This window comes from Lipotes vexillifer, unplaced genomic scaffold (genome assembly GCF_000442215.2).
Source record: "Lipotes vexillifer unplaced genomic scaffold, Lipotes_vexillifer_v1.1 scaffold771, whole genome shotgun sequence".
Classification (NCBI taxonomy): domain Eukaryota; kingdom Metazoa; phylum Chordata; class Mammalia; order Artiodactyla; family Lipotidae; genus Lipotes; species Lipotes vexillifer.
The window spans coordinates 902,545-924,893 of NW_006774099.1; the positions used below are offsets into that span (position 1 = coordinate 902,545).

Consider the following 22,349-nt stretch of genomic DNA (forward strand, 5'->3'; position numbering starts at 1 on the left):
CCCCCCCCCCGCCCAGGAGAGGCTCTGGAAACAGTATATAGCAACCCTCACCTCAGACCCCCGGGCAGTCAAATTCCAGGAGCTTCAAGGGCGCCCCATCCCGAATACCCACCAAATGTGCACAGCCCCAAACTCTAGCAAGCAGCATGGTGTGGAGGTTATCTGTCCACACTCTGGTTCGGACCGCGTGGGTTTAGGTCCTGGCTTTGCTGGTTAGGAGCTGTGTGACTCTGGGCAAGTTTTCTTTGTGCCTCAGTTTTCCCATCTACAAATACGATGACAATAGTACCTATCTCTTAGGGGGTCTGTGATAATTAAACGGGTAATCTATATAAAGATTTTAGGATAGCACCTGGCCTTTAGTGAGCAGTTATGATGATGATGCTTTTCTCCTGGTTCTAGTACAACTGCAGGTCTCCTGCCGGGACCATCACACATCTGTTTTCCATGCCACGTGTCCAGCTTCTGCAGCACCCGCCCTACACCCATTCAGGGTCGACCTGGCTCTCTGGGATCAGGTGGTTCGCAGAGCCCTGTTTCCACCCACATGGACCTCCACTCTGCTGTCAAGACGCTCTCCGTTGCTGACCCACTGGAGAACCACCAGTGAGTCTAGGATGGGAGTGTGAAACGGCTCCCCATTAATCCAACCTCCTTGGGTGGTGGGGAGGAGACCAAGTATTGGGCGGAACCACTGGTCAGTTCTCCTACCCAGCCCCTCTAGTCTGCTGTTCCACCCTCTATGAGGTCCCAGAGGCCTTGCATTCTGGCAAGGGCGAGGTGGGTGTGCTTGGGTCACTGTAGACAAAGACTTTTGTTTGAATTTTATTTTATTTCTTTCTTTATACAGCAGGTTCTTATTAGTTATCTATTTTATGCATGTTAGTGTATATATGTCAATCCCAATCTCCCAATCCATCCCCCTGCCCCTCCCTGCCACTGTCCCCCCTTGGTGTCCATATGTTTGTTCTCTATACCTGTGTCTCTCTTTCTGCCCTGCAAACCAGTTCATCTGTACCATATTTCCAGGTTCCTCATATATGCATTAATATACGATATTTATTTTTCTTTTTCTGACTTACTTCACTCTGCATGACAGTCTCTAGCTCCATCCATGTCTCTACAAATGACCCAATTTCATTCCTTTTTATGGCTGAGTAATATTCCATTGTATATATGTACCACAACTTCTTTATCCATTCATCTGTCAATGGGCATTTAGGTTGCTACCCTGACCTGGCTATTGTAAATAGTGCTGCAACGAACATTGGGGTGCATGTGTCTTTTTGAATTATAGCTTTCTCTGGGTATATGCCCAGTAGTGGGATTGCTGGGTCATGTGGTAATTCTATTTTTAGTTTTTTAAGGAACCTCCATACTGTTCTCCATAGTGGCTGTATCAATTTACATTCCCACCAACAGTGCAAGAGGGTTCCCTTTTCTCCACACCCTCTCCAGCATTTGTTGTTTGTAGATTTTCTGATGATGCCCATTCTAACTGGTGTGAGGTGATACCTCATTGTGGTTTTGATTTGCATTTCTCTGATAATTAGTGATGTTGAGCAGCTTTTCATGTGCTTCTTGGCCATCTTTATGTCTTTTTTGGAGAAATGTCTGTCGATTTAGGTCTTCGGCCCATTTTTTGATTGGGCTGTTTTCTTAATATTGAGCTGTACGAGCTGTTTATATATTTTGGAGATTAATCCTTTGTCCGTTGATTTGTTTGCAAATATTTTCTCCCATTCTGAGGGTTCTCTTTTTGTCTTGTTTGTAGTTTCCTTTGCTGTGCAAAAGGTTTTAAGTTTCATTAGGTCCCACTTGTTGATTTTTGTTTTTATTTCCATTACTCTAGGAGGTGGATCAAAAAAGATCTTGCTGTGATTTATGTCAAAGAGTGTTCTTCTTATGTTTCCCTCTAAGAGTTTTATAGTGTCTGGTCTTACATTTAGGTCTCTAATCCATTTTGAGCTTATCGTTCTGTATGGTGTTAGGGAGTGTTCTAATTTCATTCTTTTACATGTAGCTGTCCAGTTTTCCCAGCACCACTTCTTGAAGAGACTGTCTTTTCTCCATTATATATCCTGGCCTCCTTTGTCGTAGATTAGTTGACCATAGGTGCGTGGGTTTATCTCTGGGCTTTCCATCCTATTCCATTGATCTATATTTCTGTTTTTGTGCCATTACCATATTGTCTTGATTACTGTAGCTTTGTAGTATAGTCTGAAGTCAGAGAGTCTGATTCCTCCAGCTCCATTTTTTCCCTCAAGACTCCTTTGGCTATTCGGGGTCTTTTGTGTCTCCATACAAATTTTAAGATTTTTTTGTTCTAGTTCTGTAAAAAATGCCACTGGTAATTTGATAGGGATTGCATTGAATCTATAGATTGCTTTGGGTAGTATAGTCATTTTCACAATATTGATTCTTCCAATCCAAGAACATGGTGTATCTCTCCATCTGTTTGTGTCATCTTTGATTTATTTCATCAGTGTCTTACAGTTTTCTGAGTACAGGTCTTTTACCTCCTTAGGTAGGTTTATTCCTAGGTATTTTATTCTTGTTGTTGCAATGGTGAATGGGACTGTTTCCTTAATTTCTCTTTCTGATCTTTCATTGTTAGTGTATAGGAATGCAAGAGATTTCTCTGCATTAATTTTGTATCCTGCAACTTTACCAGATTCAGTGATGAGCTCTAGTTGTTCTCTGGTGGCATCTTTAGGATTCTCTATGTACAGTCATCATGTCATCTGCAAACAGTGACAGTTTTACTTCTTCTTTTCCAAATTGTATTTCTTTTATTTCTTTTTCTTCTCTGATTGCCGTGGCTAGGGCTTCCAAAACTATGCTGAAAAACAGTGGTGAGAGTGGACATTCTTGTCTTGTTCCTGATCTTAGAGGAAATGCTTTCAATTTTTCACCATTGAGAATGATGTTTGCTGTGCGTTTGTCATATATGGCCTTTATTATGTTGAGGTAGCTTCCCTCTATGCCCACTTTCTGGAGAGTTTTTAGCATAAATGGGTGTTGAATTTTGTCAAAAGCTTTTTCTGCATATATTGAGATGATCATGTGTTTTTTAATCCTTCAATTTGTTAATATGGTGTATCACATTGATTGATTTGCGTATATTGAAGAAGCCTTGCATCCCTGGGATAAATCCCACTTGATCTTGGTGTATGATCCTTTTAATGTGCTGTTGGATTCTGTTTGCTAGTATTTTGTTAAGGATTTTTGCATCTATATTCATGAGTGATACTGGTCTGTAATTTTCTTTTTTTTAGTATCTTTGTCTGGTTTTGGTATCAGGGTGATGGTGGCCTCATAGAATGAGTTTGGCAGTGTTCCTTCCTCTCAAGTTTTTTGGAAGAGTTTGAGAAGGATGGCTGTTAGCTCTTCTCTAAATGTCTGATAGAATTCACCTGTGAAGCCATCTGGTCCCAGACTTTTGTTTGTTGGAAGATTTTTAATCACAGTTTCAATTTCAGTGCTTGTGATTGGTCTGTTCATATTTTCTATTTCTTCCTGGTTCTGTCTTGGAAGGTTATATCTTTCTAATTTGTCCATTTCTTGCAGGTTGTCCATTTTATTGGCATAGAGTTGCTTATAGTAGTCTCTTATGATGCTTTGTATTTCTGTGGTGTCCGTTGTAACTTCTTTTTTCATTTCTAATTCTATTGATTGAGTCCTCTTCCTCTTTTTCTTGATGAGTCTGGCTAAAGATTTATCAATTTTGTTTATCTTCTCAGAGAACCAGATTTTAGTTTTATTGATCTTTGCTATTGTTTTCTTTGTTTCTATTTCATTTATTTCTGCTCTGATCTTTATGATTTCTTTCCTTCTACTAACTTTGGGTTTGTTTGTTCTTCTTTCTCTAGTTCCTTTAGGTGTAAGGTTAGATTGTTTGAGATTTTTTTCTTGTTTCTTGAGGTAGGCTGGTATTGCTATAAACTTCCCTCTTAGAACTGCTTTTGCTGCATCCCATAGGTTTTGGATCGTCGTGTTTTCATTGTCATTTATCTCAAGGTATTTTTTTTTTTTTTTTTTTCCTTGCGTTATGCGGGCCTCTCACTGTTGTGGCCTCTCCCATTTGCGGAGCACAGGCTCCGGACGCGCAGGCTCAGTGGCCATGGCTCACGGGCCCAGCCGCTCCGCGGCATGTGGGATCTTCCCGAAACGGGGCACGAACCCGCGTCTCCTGCATCGGCAGGCGGACTCTCAAGCACTGCGCCACCAGGGAAGCCCCTCAAGGTATTTTTTGATTTCCTCTTTGATTTCTTCAGTGACCTCTTGGTTATTTAGTAACGTATTGTTTAGCTCTACGTGTTTGTGTTTTTTACGTTTTTTTCCCGTAATTGGTTTCTAATCTCATAGCATTGTGGTTGGAAAAGATGCCTGATATGATTTCAATTTTCTTAAATTTACTAAGGCTTGATTTGTGACTCAAGATGTGATCAGTCCTGGAGAATGTTCTGTGTGCACTTAACAAGAAAGTGTAGTCTGCTGTTTTTGGATGGAATGTCCTATAAATATCAATTAAATCTATCTGGTCTACTGTGTCATTTAAAGCTTGTGTTTCCTTATTAATTTTCTGTCTGGATGATCTGTCCATTGGTGTAAGTGAGGTGTTAAAGTCCCCCACTATTATTGTGTTACTGTCGATTTCCTCTTTTATAGCTGTTAGCATTTGCCTTATGTATTGAGGTGCTCCTATGTTGGGTGCATATAAATTTATAATTGTTATGTCTTCTTCTTGGATTGATCCCTTGATCATTACATAGTGTCCTTCCTTGTCTCTTGTAACATTCTTCATTTTAAAGCGTATCTTATCTGATATGAGTATTGCTACTCCAGCTTTCTTTTGATTTCCATTTGCATGGAATATCTTTTTCCATCCCCTCACTTTCAGTCTGTATGTGTCCCTAGGTCTGAAGAGGGTCTCTTGTAGACAGCATATATATGGGTCTTGTTTTTGTATCCATTCAGAGAGCCTGCGTCTTTTGGTTGGAGCATTTAACCCATTCAGGTTTAAGGTAATTATCAATATGTATGTTCTTATTGTCATTTTCTTAATTGTTTTGGGTTTGTTTTTGTAGTTCCTTTTCTTCTCTTGTGTTTCGCACTTAGAGAAGTTCCTTTAGCATTTGTTGTAGAGCTGGTTTGGTGGTGCTGAATTCTCTCAGTTTTTGCTTGTCTGTAAAGCTTTTGATTTCTCATTGAATCTGAATTAGAATCTTGCTGGGTAGAGTAATCTTGGTTGTAGGTTCTTCCCTTTCATCACTTTAAATATATTGTGCCACTCCCTTCTGGCTTGTAAAGTTTCTGCTGAGAAATCAGCTGTTAAGCTTATGGGGGTTCCCTTGTATGTTATTTGTCGTTTTTCCCTTGTTGATTTCAATAATTTCTGTCTTTAATTTTTCTCAGTTTGATTACTATGTGTCTTGGCGTGTTTCTCCTTGGATTTATCCTGCCTGGGACTCTCTGTGCTTCCTGGACTTGGGTGGCTATTTCCTCTCCCATGTTAGGGAAGTTTTCGACTATAATCTCTTCAAGTATTTTCTCGGGTCCTTTCTCTCTCTCTTGTCCTTCTGGGACCCCTATAATGCGAATGTTGTTGCATTTAAGGTTGTCCCAGAGGTCTCTTAGGCTGTCTTCATTTCTTTTCATTCTTTTTGCTTTATTCTGTTCCACAGCAGTGAATTCCACCATTCTGTCTTCCGGGTCACTTATCTGTTCTTCTGCCTCAGTTATTCTGCTATTGATTCCTTCTAGTGTATTTTTCATTTCAGTTATTGTACTGTTTATCTCTTTGCTTGTTCTTTAATTCTTCTAGGTCTTTGTTAAATATTTCTTGTATCTTCTTGATCTTTGCCTCCATTCTTTTTCTGAGGCCCTAGATCATCTTCACTATCATTATTCTGAATTCTTTTTCTGGAAGGTTGCCTATCTCCACTTCATTTAGTTGTTTTTCTGGGGTTTTATCTTGCTCCTTCATCTGGTACAAAGTCCTCTGCCTTTTCATTTTGTCTGTCTTTCTGTGAATGTGGTCTTCCTCCACAGGCTGCAGAATTGTAGTTCATGCTTCTGCTGTCTGCCCTCTGGTGGATAAGGCTATCTAAGAGAGACAAAGGCTTTTTGTCTCAATTCTTTGCACTCATCTTTCATGGCCCAGATCAAATGTCATCTTCTTGGTGTGGCTTTCCCCTGATTCCCACTGTCAGAATTGTCACTTTATAAATTGCTTGCCAAATATGATCTCAGACCAGTTCCTTTCCTTTGGCCACCCCAGTTTCCTCATTTGTGAAATGAATGACACTGTTTACAAAGTAACCTTCCAGGACTTTGGGAAGGTCCATTATAAGCCAATGCATGTAAAGGCTTAGATCCCCTCCCATTGCCCTCCTTGCCAGGCAGAGGAGGTGTGGAGATACCCAAGGTAGCTGACTGCCAGGCTGTCTACAAAGCCGATAAAACCAAGCCCTTTTTTGGAATGGCCGCTCCCTCCTCCACCCATGGAATTCCTATTCAGCCTTAGAGGTGAAGCATTCTTGCTGCCCTCAGGGAAAAGAAATATTCCTCTCCCTTGTGCTGCTGTAATCCTTTGTCCCTATTAAATCTCTTATTTCCTTTTAACTTTTATTGTATTCAACTTACATTATTATTGCTTGAGGTCAAGAACTGTGTTTTGTTCTTTGGGGGTAACTTCACAGTGGGTAACGTGATGCTCAGCACCTAGTAACTGCTCCAGAATTGCTCATTAACTCAAATTCAGTCTTGCGTGTTTCCTGCATTCTGGAGTGGACCCTGGAGGCACACTCTACCATCAGCAGCCTGATACTAGTTTATCTGAAGCCAACAGCTGAATTCACAATCTAGTCCACAGCGCCTGTGGAGAAGGGCTCCCACACAGCCTGGGAGTGGGAGAGCGGAGTGGGATGGCCGTGTATTTCCATGCAATCTCAGCTGCAAGCCAGTGGCAGCAGTGAGCCATGCCTTAAGGATTAAAGGACCTCTTCAGGAAACAATGAGTCTGGAAGAGCCAAATCGCATCTGTAGTTACACGTTTGTCCATTACATGTTCAACGACTCAATTTTCTTTGCAAAAATTTTAAAATGCAGACATATAGTAGAACTCTGCATTTATCAGTCCTTCCTTCCTCCCAGCAGTTACTGAAGGAAACAGACCCTAACATTTATGCCAGGTACCTGACCACACTATCACACTGTACCCTCACAATGATTATTTGAGGTAGGTAGCGCTATTACCTCCATTTGATATGTGTGGACATTAAGGCTGAGAGAGGTTAAGAAACTTGCCCAAGGTCAAGGAGACTAAACCATGGGGCTGACTGCGAACACCTAGCTCTTTCTTCTCACTCAGTACACAATGCTACCTTCCCATCTGAGGGTCGATTACTCGAGAAATGGATCTGATGCATTTCCTGCCCCCTCCAGAAATTTGTGTTCCAGTAGAGGAGGCTGATACACATATAATTAAAAACATAAAGCACCAACAATAAAACTGTGGAATAGAAATATGTGTAATGGATTGTGTGGGAGGCTGAAAGCAGAGTGATCAGTTCAGGCCGGCGTGGCCCAGGGTGGGCTCCACAGAGACTCCTGGAAGGGGAGTGTGTGCAGGATAACTTGCATTTTGACGGGTAGAGAATGAGGAAAGGAGAGAATGTAGGAGTCTGAGGCAGAGGGGACTACATGTGCAAAGGCATGCAGAGAATGCCAGGCATACTTGGGCAAGGAGACTAGATCAGGGGAGCCAGAACATGGGATTTTTGAGGACGATCTGGGCTGTGCCAGGCTTAGTTTTGTCAAAGTGTTCGACTTGTTTCTTTAAGCCCCAGGTGGCTGCTGACAGCCTCAGAGGAGGGAAATGACATGAGCTGAGCTGCACTGTGCAAGAGGAAGGACCTGCAAGGACCATCTCTGAGTAGGAACTGGGAGGTAAATAGGGTCTTGCATCCTTCAGATATGTACCATCAGCTTCCAAGGTCTCTGCCAGTGTTGGTTTTAGGGATGAGAATAAGAGAACCAGGAGTCTCTTTCCTGTTGAAAGAGGCAGGTCAAAGACCAGAACTGCTACGGGGCCTTGGGGCACTGCCTCGCTCCGCACACACCACCCCTACCCCATGCCCCAGAATGGCAGAAGTGTGGCTGCTCTGAGTAATGAGGACGAGTCTGCTGCAACAGCCGGACACCCTCCCCCAGACGAGGTATGACACGCTGCCCTCTGCCAAGGGTAACACTGGGGACTCCCTGGGCTCAGCCTGCAGTGCTCATCCCAAATGCTGCCTTCAGAACCAGAAGACTGTTTTTCCAAATTAACAAAAGATGTTCCGGATCCATGATTACATGTTCCCCACATAGCGCGTGATTTATAAACACAGATTTATAAATTCTATGCAAACGTAAATTACACATCTGTGCACAGTATGTTGTATATTTAAGTATTTTTAACACAGACTGAAACAACGTTCCATGACATATAATAAACCCAGGAGCTCTTTAATCATCAGTGCTAGAACTATGCGTTGACAATTACCTTATACTGAAGACTTGAAAATCCTCCCATTTTTTCCTTTTTAATTTTTAAAAAATGTATATGCTGAACTCACCGTGAAAAAAAACAGGTGATCTCTTTAGAAAACTGCCCCCAAACTCTTTGGCTCTGAAAGAAAATGCAGTGCCAAATTTTTGCCTAATAAAATGACGATTTGAGTGGAATCTGAGTCAAACCCAAATGAAGGAATACTGGTTCTTTGAATCAGCAAAAGAATTCAGTCTCTGGCATCCAACACTCCATTATTCATGGGCCTGAATTGGCAGGAGAGCTGTTGGCACATTGGAGATGACCAGGAAAGCAGGGTTTGGAGGGAGAGAGGGAGGGAGGAAGTTGGAGGTAGATAAGGAGAGAAAAACAATCTGAAATACCTCTCAGGCCAACTCTGAACAACGTGTCGGGCATTTATTTTTCCGAGGTGAAGACGTTCCACTATCCCCTTGCTAGATACTCTCTCGGCTCATTTCTCTGCACATGGGGTCATTTCACTGAGCAACTGCTTAAAAACAAATGTCTCATTGGGCCGCTGCCCCAGTCAGAAAGCTCTTCCGGAGTCCCAACAAGCAGGGCCAGCAGGAAGATTGATTCCCCTCCATGAGACAGCCCCTCCCTGAGCCCTTGTCCCAGGACCGCTCACCGGGGCCTGCGGAAGGTCAGGCCGTAGTGCTGACAGGCCAGCCCCACGGTGGGCGTGTACACGATGGGCATGAATTTCTCCACGTCCGACGTCAGCACTCGGTAGAAGAGCTTCTCGTTCCGGTCTTGGAGCGTCATGAGGATGATGTACCTAGGGAGGCGAGACAAGAACCAAGCTGATCACATGAGTACCATCTGTGGCAGCACGGAAGGCCCCTGATGCAAAGACCCAGGGCTCCCACTCAGCTACTTTCAATGGCACCCTCATGGGCAAATCACCATCTCCTCTAAGCATGTGTCTCATCATCTATGAAATGTGGAGAACAGTACCTGCCTTATGGTGCTTATTACTACACGTGGTGTAGGTGCTATTCTAATTATCTTTCATTAACTCATTTAACATGGGGAACATGCCTCCCAATGACTTGGAAGGTGGGTACTATAATTCTGACTATTTTAGAGACAAGGAGATCAAGGCACAGAGAAATGAAATAATTCACCCAAGGGATCTGAACCTAAGCAATCTGACTCCAGAATCTGCGCTCTCAACCATGATGCAGGACGGTTAGTTATACTATTATTATGTGGACATTAATGAAGGACAACAGAATAACGGTATTCTGGGGATGGGGGAGGGTCAGGGAGAATACTGGGCGGACCAGTGATATATGAACCGGCCTTTTCTACCACACAGGGCTGGTTCCTGTCACAAGCAGTGTTCACCAGTGGTTGAGTACCAAGTGATCTCAGGGAGCATGTTCCCCGCAAGATCTCTCTTACTGGAGTGGGGTGACAGAGACGCTCTGGCAGGGGAATGATCCCTGGGTGTGGTGTCAGGGTCCTGGGTGTGAACTGCGGCGCTGCTCTTCACTAGCTGTGTCGCTGTGAGGAAGTGTTGTGACTTCTTGGGGCGTCAGCCTCTCCTTCACCAAAGACACTGGTTCGGAACCAAAAAACATGCTTTAGGAGGCACTTTTCGGAAGGGAGGATGTACGCTTAGAATAGCCAGGATCTCAGCTCAGCACTAGTGTAAGGATTCCCTTACTCAGTAGCCATTTGTACACATCACTTCTCAATTCTGCATTCAGTGATGTCAAGTTGGTACGTTGAAATTGGCCACGGTGGCAGTATTTACACCATGGAAACCGGCAAATGCTCTAAATCCCCACCCAACGGCCCCAAAGCCGGTTCTTAAACATTTACTAGCACTCCACTGTCCTTACCCGTAAGAAGCTGGGGAGTGTCCTTAGCATTTTCCCCTAAGCACCTGCTGAAATGAGGGACTCCAGGAATGAGTGGGTCAGAGTAGTCAACAGGGCAAGTGTCAGTAGCAAACCCCCTAGCGCTCCCAGCATCAGGCCTCTGCCCCCTGAGCCCGGCACATCTTCCCAGGCATATGAGTGAGGCCCATCTAGCTGGAAAGAACTGGAAAGGGAAGGATTTTGGATTTTGATTTTTAGGGCTTAATATCTTTAGGAAAGAGGATTTCACCTTGGACTTTAATTCTTCTTTGCAAATTTAACAAACGATAAAAGTTTGGATTGTTCAAAGTTAGGGCACGTCTAATATTGTTAGCTGGAATCAATGTGTACTTTATGGTTTGCTCTTCAGGGTGACGAGGCTAGACCCAATCTGAGTGGAATAAATAAGAGGGAGAGAATGTTTGGCTAGGGCTGCAGTATGGCCTTGGAGTTAATGTGAGTAATGACCATAGAGGTTAGTGCTGCAGGGGAGGGGGGAGGGGGCAGAGGCTTCCTTACCCACTACCGCTCAGAAGTGATGGATGGTATTGGGGGAACATGGGAAGATCCTGACAAGCTGCTGCACTCAGCCCCTAGGGGGATAGCCACACCCTCAAGGACCCAAAGTCTTGGCCATTAAGCTCTATGGATATGTAAGAGGAACACTTATCTTCTCCCTACATTTCTGCTGGAGCCCATGGCAAGATGACACATTTATTTAACAGGCTCTCACATAGTGCCGACTATGAGCCAGGCACTGTTCTAAGCACATCACAAATACTAATGTATTTAATCCTCACCATAACCCTCTGAGTTAGACACAACTGATATACTCAATGTACAGAGGGGGAATGACCCAGAGAGGCTAAAGAACTTTTGCTGTTAAGTGGTAAAATGAGGATTTGAACTCAGTCTAGTACTAGAGTCTAGTCTTGTAGCCACTAAGCTTCAACGCCTCTTAGGTACGGTGTAGCAGAGAGGTTGAAAGCACGGACTCTGGAGCTAATTACCTGTGTTCAAATCCTGTGACCTGTGAGGTCACTACCTGTTCATAGCCATGGGACCTGTGAGGTCACTACCTTCTTTAGTAAGACTGATAAACCTGACCCTGTGATCCCCCATTGGCCTTTCATGTCTATGTCCCCACTGGGGAGGAACCAGAGGGGCAGCAGGGCTGTTAACTACTCCCCCTAAACCTCCAACATAAGACATCCCAGGTCCTTCCCAAGGTGCCCCTGTCCATTTCCCCTCTTCACCACATTCCCCTTATTCCAGAACCTGGGCCACGTACCACTTCCTTAACATCCTTGTCCCTACATTTTTGCCCCACTTCTTCCCGCTGAGTAAAATGCCTTCCGTGAACCCCACTGCTGAATGCTGACGTCCTATTGGTGCTTCCTGGGCTGATTCTGATTCCATCACTTCTCGGGGGCCCAACCAGATTCCACTGGTTGGAATTCAGGCTCCCTTCCCAGTGCTCCCAGGACACATTGACTGTGCCTTGATCATAAAAAGCCCTGGTCCTCAAGGAGACCATCACCCTAGGAAAGGCAGGGCTGGATCTGGGATCTCTCAGGGCTCTCAGCCTTTCCTGGCTAGAGAGTATCCAGAAAACCCTCTGTGGACCACAGGAAACAGACAGCTAAGCCCGGGGCTCTGGGGAGAGAGAAGAGACTTTAGGTACTAACTTGTCCAGGTCACTCTGCTGCCGCTCGTAGTATCTCATAATCCGGAGGAGCTGGACGTCCTGGCTCAGGAAGCAGGGGGGTATTAGGCCATGGATCCCAAGCTGCAGCCTTTCCTCAAGGGTAAAGGCCATGCCCTGGGGAGAACAAGAAAGAAACACACACACGTAAATGGATACGCAGGAAACCAAGGAACAGAAGAGTTCCATCCACAGACAGGCCAAAGTCACTGTGACTCAACAGCAAGGACCCTGGACTCAAATCCCACCTCTGCCATTTAAGTAGCTGGGCAATCTGTGCCAGTTATCTTGACTCTTCTGGGCTCCAGCCTCCTCTTAGAAAAACATGGAAAATATCTATATCATCAGGGGTTCTTTTGGTTTATTATTTTTTAAAAAATATATTTTATTTTTAGAACAGTTTTAGATTTACAGAAGAATTGAGAAGATAGTACAGAGAGGTCCCACATATCTCCTCACCCAGTTTCCCCTATTATTAATATCATCCATCAGTATGGTACATTCGTTAGAGTTAATGAATCAACAGTGATACATTATTATTAAGTAAAGTCCACGGTTTAGTCAGATTTCCTTAGTTTTCACCTAATGCCCTTCCTTTGTTATTCCAGGATCCCATCCAGGATCCCACATTACATGGAGACATTATGTCTCCTTAGGCTCCTCTTGGCTTTGACGTTCCTTGGTTTTGATGACCTGGGAGCATTTTGAAGAGGACTGGTGAGGTATTTTGTACACTGTGCCCTCTACTGGAATTTGTCTGATGTTTCTCTCATGACTGCAGTGGGGTAATGGGTTTTGAGGAGGACGACCACAGAGGTGGAGTGCCATTTTCACCACATCAGATCAAGGCACATACTAGCAACATGACCTACCACTGTCGATGCTGACCATGATCACTTGGTTGAAGCTGTGCTTGTCAGGTCTCTCCACTGTAAAGTTACTTGGAATTCTGCATATGGGATATTTGTCTCATTTGTTTGTTCAATCATTAATTTACATTAGAATGAACTCATGAGTATTTGTTTTATACTCTGGGTTACAATCCAGTACTGTCTTATATATATATTTTTTGTCCCTTCCCTTCCCTTCCCTTCCCTTCCCTTCTCTCCCTTTCTCTTTTTCCTTAGTACTTCTTATTTTCTGGCACGACAAGATGCTCCAGGCTCATCTGGCACATTGCCTGCCCAAGTCCTAGAATCAGCCATTTTTTTTCAAAGAGGCTGGATTCCTTTTTGGAGCATGGTATTAGAAACCACAATCTGGGTTCTACTTATTCCTTGTGCTCCTTGCTACTGGAGTTTCTTTGTTTTCAGTCCCTCTCAGCTGACAGAGTAAGTAAATGAATCTATACTAAGCTAAATATCAGTTCATACTAATGTCTCTAACTCTAACCCATTACCACATGGATCTTTCTAGCCTCATCACCTTACTGGTCTGTCAATTCTAATTCCAACAGTGAGAGACTTAGCTCCCATCATCTGCCATCTATATGCTTAATTACTCAGTACTGTAATATATATGTAGTGGTATGTTATTATTGTTTTAATTTGCAACTCCCTATTGACATATAGCAGTATCAACACTGTTAACCTGTACTACAGTGGGAAACAACTTTATGAGCTAGAGTATAGTGCTTATGTGTCATTGTTTTTGCCTTTACTCTTATAAACTCCACTGATTTCCGAAGTCACTTAGATCAGCACTTTTCCTTGAACCCCCTTCACTGAGGTATCAGGTATTTGTAATACAGTTAGATTCTCTTATCACAGTCTGCATTCCTTCCTGGGATCCTCCAACCTATTAAATATTTTTTTAAAAATCTGAATACATTAAGGTCCATTGTTTGTACTGTAAAGTTCCATGAGTTCTGACAAAGGCATAATATCATGTATCCATCATGATAGTATTGTACTATAGTACAATACTATACAGTTTCAGTGCTCTAAAATCCCATGTGTTTTACCTATTCATCCCTCTTTCCACTCCCTGAATTTTGGCAAGTACTGATTTTTTCTTTTTTTTTTTTTTTTTTACTGTCTCTACAGTTTTGCCTTTTCCAGAACATCATACAATTGGAATCATACATTATGTAGCCTTTTCAGACTGGCTTCCTTTCACTTGGCAATAAGCACATAAGGGTCATCCATGTATTTTTGCGGCTTCATCACTCATTTTTTTAAATCATTGAATGGCATTCCATTGTTTGGTTGTACCACAGCTTGTTTCTCCATTTACCTAAAGGACACCTTGGTTGCTTTCAGTTTTTGGTTAATATAAATAAAGTTACTATAAACATTCATGTCCAGGTTTTCGTGTGAACATAAACTTTCAAAACAGTTGAGTAAATACACAGAAGTGCAATTGCTGGATCATATGGTAAAATTACATTTAGCTTTTTAAGAAACTGCCAAACTGTTTTCCAAAGTGGCTGTATCACTTTGCATTCCCACCAGCAGCAAATGAGTTTCTGTTGCTCCACATTCTCTCTAGCAATTGGTATTATCAGTTTAAAAAATTTCAGTCATTGTAACAGATATGTAGTGGCATGTTATTATTGTTTTAATTTGTAACTCCCTATTGACATATTATGCTGAGCATTTCTTTATATGCTTATTTTTCACCTGTATATCTTCTTGGTAAGGTACTGTTCAGATCTTTCACCTATTTTTTAATTGTTTTTTTCTTATTGTTGAGTTTTAATAGTCCTTTGATCTACAGTTTTAATGCAATCCCTATCAAAATTTGAATGGCCTCTTTTGCAGAAATAGGAAAGCCAATCCTCAAATTCATATGGAATAGCAAGGGGCTTTGAACAACCTAAACCATATTTTTTAAAAAAAGATTTCAAAACTTAACATTAAACTGTGGCAATCAAAATAGTGTGGTGCTTTAAAAAAAGGAAAAAAAAACAGTGTCGTACTGGCATAAGTACATATAGATCAACAGAATAGAATCCAGAAATAAGAATCCAGAAATAAACCCATACATCTGTGGCAAGTTGATTCTTGACAAGGATGCCAATTACATTCAGTGGGGAAAGGATAGTTTCTTCAAGAGATGCAGCTGGGCCAACTGGATTTCCACATGCAAAAGAATGAAGCTGGACTCCTAATTAACTCAAAACAGATCAATAGCCTAAATATAAGAACTGAAATCATAAAACTCTTAGAAGAAAACATAGGGGTAAGTCTTCATGACCCTGGGTTTGACTATGGATTCTTAGATATGACACCAACAGCACCAGCAGCAAAGAAAAAATTAGATAAATCGACTTCATCTAAAAACTTCTGTGCATAAAGGGACACTATCAAGAAAGTGAAAAGACAATGTACAGGGGCTTCCCTCGGGGCTCAGTGGTTAAGAATCCTCCTGCCAATGCAGGGGACGCGGGTTCGAGCCCCGGTTCGGGAAAATCCCACATGCCACAGAGCAATTAAGCCCGTGCACCACAAATACTGAGCCTGCTCTCTACAGCCCACGAGCCACAACTACTGAGCCCAAGAGTCACAACTACTGAAGCCTGTGCACCTAGAGCCCGTGCTCCGCAACAAGAGAAGCCACCGCAATGAGATGGCTTCGTTCTCTGCAACGAAGAGTAGCCCCCGCTCGCCGCAACTAGAGAAAGCCCACACTCAGCAACGAAGACCCAACGCAGCCAAAAATAAAATAAATAAATAAATTAATTAATTAAATTTATATATAAAAAAATACTACATAGAAAATGAGAGAAAATGTTTGGCAATCGTAGGTCTGATAACAGTTTAATATCCAGTCTATAAGTAACTGCTACAACACAACAAAAACAACCCAAGTAAAAAATGGGCAAATAACTTGAACAGACATTTCTCCAAAGAAGATATACAAATGGTCAATAGCATATGAAAAAATATTCAGCATCATTAGTCATTAGGGAAAGTCAAATCAAAACTACAGTGAGATACCGTTTCACACACACTAGGATGGCTGTAACTATAAGCCAAATAACCAAAAAAAAAAAAAAAGAAAAGAAAACAAAAAACCAAAACACCCCCAGTAAATAAGTGCTGGTGAAGATGTGGAGAAACTGAAACCTTTGTACATTGCTGGTAGGAATGTAAAGTGTGGCAGCCCCTATGGAAAAATGGTTTAGCATTTCCTCAAAAAGCTAAACACAGAATTACCATATGACCCCAGTATATAATTCTACTCTAGTATATGCCCAAAGGAACTGAAAGCAAGGACTTGAACAGTTACTTGTACCCCAATGTTCACTGCAGTATTATTCACTATAGCCAAAAGGTGGAATCAACCCAGGTGACCACCATGTGAACAGATAAACAAAATGTATATACGTACAATAAAATTTATTCAAACATAAAAGAGAATGAATTCTGATACATGCTACTTCATGGATGAGCGTTGAAAACATTACGATACAGAAGGACAGATACAAAAGGAAAAATATTGTATGATTCCACTAACATGAAATATCTAGAATAGGCAAATGCATGGAGGCAGAAAGTAGATTAGGATTACTAAAGGCTGGGCGGTGGGTGAGTTATTACTTAATGGTTACAGAGTTTCTATTTAGGACAATGAAAAAGTTTCAGAAATGGGCAGTAGTGATGGTTGCACAACATTATGAATGTACTTAATGACAGTTAATTGTACAAATGGTTTAACCAAATTTTGCTGTAAATATATATATATACTTTACTACAACTTAAAAAGTTAATAATGGATTATCTCCAAAACCACTGAATTGTATACTTTAAATGAGTGAATTGTGTGGTATGTGAATTATAACTCTATAAAGCTGTTTTAAAAGAATTCTTTGCATATTTTGGATACAAGTCCTGTATCAGACATGTGTTTTGTAAATATTTCTTCCAGTACGTAGCTTGTCTTTTCATTCTCTGACTGGTGTCTTTCACTGAACAGCATTTTCTGGTTTGGGCACTGGCAGCGAGAGATGGGGGACAAGTAGGACATCATGGAATCTGCTCCCTGGCCCAGTTAAGCCCTCCGGAGACAGTGTCTGCTGGCAGAAGTTGCAGGACCTGTTCTCATAAGGGATACTAAGGGGCATGGGGACCCCAGCTGCCCTACCTTTATCCTGAAATGATAATGTGCAACACACTGTGAAAAAGAGACACCTTTTCCGTGTAGAACTCTGGGTGACTCTGCTGAATGAGGGCTGCCCTAGCACTGCCTAGAAGCTCCTGGTCGAGGCTTCCTCAGCTTCCCCAACCTTCTCACCGCGACAATGGCCACTGTGGCAAGCCCCAGAGTGGCTCCATAGGTGGCACACATCAACAAGGAAAGGACCAGAATCCCCATGGGGGGGATTGTGTAGGGGGCTGAGAACAGTTTTTAATTAACTAATTCATTAATTAATACTGTTATTATGACTCCCATTGTAGTCAAGGCTGATGATACCTGGGGCAACACTGTTTAAGCTCCCTATTCATAATAAGCCCCAAGTAACACAAGGTTCCTCCTAGAAGTGAAGGCTGTGGGGTGATAAGTGAGAACTAAATGATGCTGATGGCTGTCTAGCTCCCCAGACTCCTATGGGGAGGGGAAGCTTGAAAAGGCAGGGAGCATCAGCTCCACTCATTCCTCCACCAGCTGAAAAATACCTCATCTACAATTATTACAAGTGCTTTTACAGGGAGTTTAATAATGACAGGGCGATTCAAGCCCATATATTGATCATCCCCACCTAGCTGTTGCTATCATCAGCTCTAAGAAAAGAACTAATAAATACCCAATCTCACTCCATCCCTAACCATCACCTTGTGAGGAAGTTTTGCAGCCTCTACTGTACAGATAAGACGGCTGAGCATGAGAGGTTATATGATGCTCCTGAAGTTGCACAGTTATTACGCCATATTTTATTGCTTGCTAAACCAGGATGCATCTTTTTTTTTTTTTTTTTTTTTGCGGTACGCGGGCCTCTTACTGTTGTGGCCTCTCCCGATGCGGAGCACAGGCTCTGGACGCGCAGGCTCAGCGGCCATGGCTCACAGGCCCAGCCGCTCCGCGGCATGTGGGATCTTCCCGGACTGGGGCATGAACCCGCGTCCCCTGCATCAGCAGGCGGACTCCCAACCACTGCGCCACCAGGGAAGCCCCAGGATGCATCTCATAATCAGCAAGTCCGTTCGGTGTGATAATCGTTTCCCTGATGATTTTTTTGACTAGGGTTAAGTCACAGTCAACATTTGATCACAGGCTCTATTTTTGCCACTTATATAGTGCACACCCTGCCAGGACCTTGGTGAGATGGACCTCAGAAAATGTGAGTTGGGATGGTGAGGGGTGAAAGAGGAGTGGAAAAAAAGAGAAATAGAGTGAAAAAAGCGAATATTGGCTATTCCCTATTTCCTCTTCGTTTTTTGTTTTGTAACCTCGGAATATCCGAAACTATGAGTTCTGGCTCCTATTATAATTCTGGCTTTTATAAAGTAATAACGATTACTCAGCTTATGAAAATCCTGAGGAATTGTTCCTCCTCTCAGAAGAACTGCTGGAACTGTTAGAAAGACCTATCAGGATACTCTCGACTCTGTTTGAAACTATGACTCATGGAGCCTCTGCAAAGTACTCTCCGCACATAAAATTCCCAACGTTTTCTTCATCAAAGCCCAAAGTCACCAGTTTATAAATTCCCTGTGCTGGCTACCAGCTTTCCAAGCATGGTATGACACCTAGGTCCTTGATTCTTTTGCAGGAAACAGCTTGCCCTGGAGACTGGGCACTCTCACTAAACACCATCAAGCAGGTGAGTCTTCACTGGCTTAGTAAAGATGGGGTTTGTCTCTCCTTGGCTGTAGGATCCCAGGCAGGCCCGGGCATTTAATTATGACATCATCTTTGTTAATGACCATTGTGGCTTTTAATAAGAGTCTGCTTCTTTCTACAAGGCTAAGTGTTTCTCTTGTCTGACTGCCACCAACTTCTTTTGTATTTCAGGAAAAAGTATGACTGTTTAGCAACTGGTAATTTCAGGGATTAAAAAAAATACTTCTAGAAGCTTCTTTTCATCCTGAAGTTAATGTTAAGGCAACACTTCAGATTTACAAGTTTGCAAAGCAGAAATGCAGGCACTTTAGCTTTACCACGGCTTCCAAAATAGGATAGGCACAAGACGATTCACTAGGGTGTAAGGGACAAGTATTAGAACGTACATTTCCCTACGAAAGAAATAAACTTTACTAATTGGCTCTCAGGCTCTTGGTCTGTATGTCAAAAAGTCACAATTCCCATAAGGTATACCAGAAGTCCTAAGGTAAGAGTAGGGTTTGTACAACTTGGAGGAGTTGACAGTGGGGGTCCTTATTCATTCTTACTGCATTGAGAATCTGCAGTTTCTGTATGCCTAGTTAAGTAGAGTTTGGGGTCATATTATCTAGTTTTAACAAAGTCCTCAAAATAGAACAAATGGCTTTTAAAAAATGGCTGACTTTCTTAGCAGAGAGCAACCTTGTGGTGTTCAGCCAGGACACACCAGTAAGGACCTACTAGTTATGACTCTTTTGAAATATTTGAATCGCTACAGAGCCACTGCTCTGACTACTCCCCCCAGTCACGTGCCCCTCCCAACCTGCTCTGGCTTCTCCCAGGGAATCTTTGGAACCTCCCCAAGATCCAGCAACCAATGGGTTAATGTTTGGCAAAGCAGGTGGCTTCAAGATCCTGCTGCAGCACTAAAGGCCTGGGACTGTTTTGATTGGTCAGTGCCTACGCTGTACCAGTGTTAATCTTTCAACCATCAACCTATTTTATCATCTTCCCTGAATGAGCATCTCTGGCTCAGCCAGTAAATTCCACCCGTGGGCTCAACACAGGACAAAACTTACTGGCATCAGAGAGAAGATACTTCAATAGATCCCACCATCAAATGGCAGGGGTCAAAGGCAGCAAGCCCATCAGCCTCCTGCTGTCCAGAGACCCAGGCTTCCCAGTGCTTCTCAAAAACTGACCTTTCCCAGGCTTCCCTGATGGCACAGTGGTTGAGAGTCCGCCTGCCGATGCAGGGGACACGGGTTCGTGCCCCGGTCCAGGAAGATCCCACATGCCACGGAGCGGCTGGGCCCGTGAGCCATGGCTGCTGAGCCTGCGCGTCCGGAGCCTGTGCTCCGCAATGGGAGAGGCCACAACAGTGAGAGGCCCGCGTACCGCAAAAACAAAAACAAAAACAAAAACTGACCTTTCCCAACCTGAGGTCTCCCAAGCCCCTCTTGGTGATCTGCCTATTGCCTCTGGATCCAGAGCCTTGCTGTACGCTTGACAATCTCTTCTCATTCATTCTTCAAACATTTATGAGTTCCTACTTTGTGCTAGGTGTACCCTGTTAGGCACTAGGGAGTCCTGAAAGGAATAGGAGCCGGTGACTATGCTCCTGAGTCTACTCGCAAAGACACGTGGATTAACATGTACTGGTGATCCTGGGCCTCTGCCTCGGGCAGGCCACTTCTCCAACCTATGAAACAGAATGCTGCCTGTTTCATGTCTGTGGGATTAAATGAAATAACGTGAGTGAAATGCTCAGCACGGGTACTGGCACACAGGAAGTGCTCAGTGAACGCCAACTGTTCTCCTTATTACCATTACTATTTGTTCATGGGGCAGGGTGACACAAGAGAGCTCACTGGCAATGCATGAGATAAGCCCTGAAGGGTGGTCAGGGGCTCATCCTGCAGAAGGGGGCTGGAGGAACGGGGGCTGAAGTGCCGTCACCACATCCAGTGTAACCACTTGTCTGATGGCCCAGGCAAGGCTCCATGCACTCGCTCCGTCCTCCACCCCACCCAACAGGCACACTCATTCTGGCTGCCATGCTCTGACTCACGTCAGGACCCCTGTCCACCTTGCTCTGACCGCTTCCTCCCTCCATCCATCTTCCAATCCCCAGTAGAGGCTGCCCCTCCAGGAGGCCTTCCCTGATGCCCCATCTCATGCAGCTCTCCATCTTCTCTAAGAGTCCGTGTCATACAGTTTAGCACATGAAGGGCATTTCCTGTTTGATTTCTTGACCGTTAATGACCAGATAATAAACTTGAGGTAATGGGAAGCAGACACTCTGAAGCAGCTAACAACAGGCTGTAGCACAAAAATATCATCACCAATAACAAGAGCAACTGTTAGCTTTCACTGAGCATCTGCTGGGTTGGGTCAGGCACTGAGGCAGGCACTTCATACTGGTCATCTCATTTAACCCTCACGGCAACCCTGAGTTAATAATCCGAGGATTATTATCCCCATTTCATGGACTAGGAAACTGAGGCCAGAGGGGTAACTTGCCCAAGTTCACACAGTAGGTCGATGGAAAAACCAGGAGTAGAACCCAGATCCATACGCTTCCAAAGTTCACACTCATTCCTCTGTGCTAATCAGCTGCTCCTGAGACTGGACAGATTAAACAGGTTGTTGACTGAGTTGGCTTTGATTTGACTGGAGATAGAATAATTCTGCTTCTGCAAATGGAGCCAGTTACCTTAATGGTTCAGCCACTGTTAAGTGCTCCTCTGTATTAGCACCAGGCTGCTCAGCCTATCTGCAAACAGGAGTGTTTGTACATCTGCGATTATGTACTTGGCCCATGACATACACGTAGCCATGTTTCCTCAGAGCAGCGTCGTTACTGGAAGGAAGGATTAGCAGGCACACGTATACCAGTAAAGGTTTCTATCCCAGCACCGTTACGTCATGCTCTGAGCTGACTGCTTATGCTACAGCTGGCCAGCTTCTTCCATCAGTCAATGGCAACAGCAGAGAGGAGCCGCTGCCAGAACAGAGCTGGGGGCAATCAGCTCCAAAACCGTACAATGGAAGCTGACCAGCTGTTAGGGGACCGGAAGGCATTTCCTCCTCCTTCTGCCTAGTAATTCAGGACTCAATGTTTGGGACTTTTATGAGTTAGGGTGACGTGGACTCCAGTTGGAGACAGGAAGTGGGATTACTGAGGCTGCTGTTCTCTGACTGAACCTCAGGTTTATGAGGGCCCCTGAGCACACGTCTGGGATGGATATATGGGGGTCTTAGAAACACGGGCATCGGGAAGTCTTAGCAGACACAGCCCTGAGCATGGCCTTCCTCCCAGACATACGTCTGTGATCAGGTGCAAAATTACAGATCCAGAAACACAGTGTAAATTCCCGAAAGGAGAGTGGACGATACGCTACTCCTTACTGCCCAGAACCAACCCGAAACA

The 22,349-nt window shown here is 43.5% G+C and overlaps 1 protein-coding gene across 1 annotated transcript in view; it reads right to left on the minus strand.

Annotated features, from left to right (window-relative positions):
* The window catches only part of ME3 (malic enzyme 3), a 197,959-nt gene that overhangs the window by 89,331 nt on the left and 86,279 nt on the right, over positions 1 to 22,349 (minus strand). Inside the window, exons 2-3 of the mRNA XM_007448838.1 lie at positions 12,135 to 12,268; positions 9,207 to 9,356 (exon numbers count right to left, since the gene is read on the minus strand). Coding sequence (XP_007448900.1) covers positions 9,207 to 9,356; positions 12,135 to 12,268 — 284 coding nt within the window. The remainder of the gene's footprint in view (positions 1 to 9,206; positions 9,357 to 12,134; positions 12,269 to 22,349) is intronic.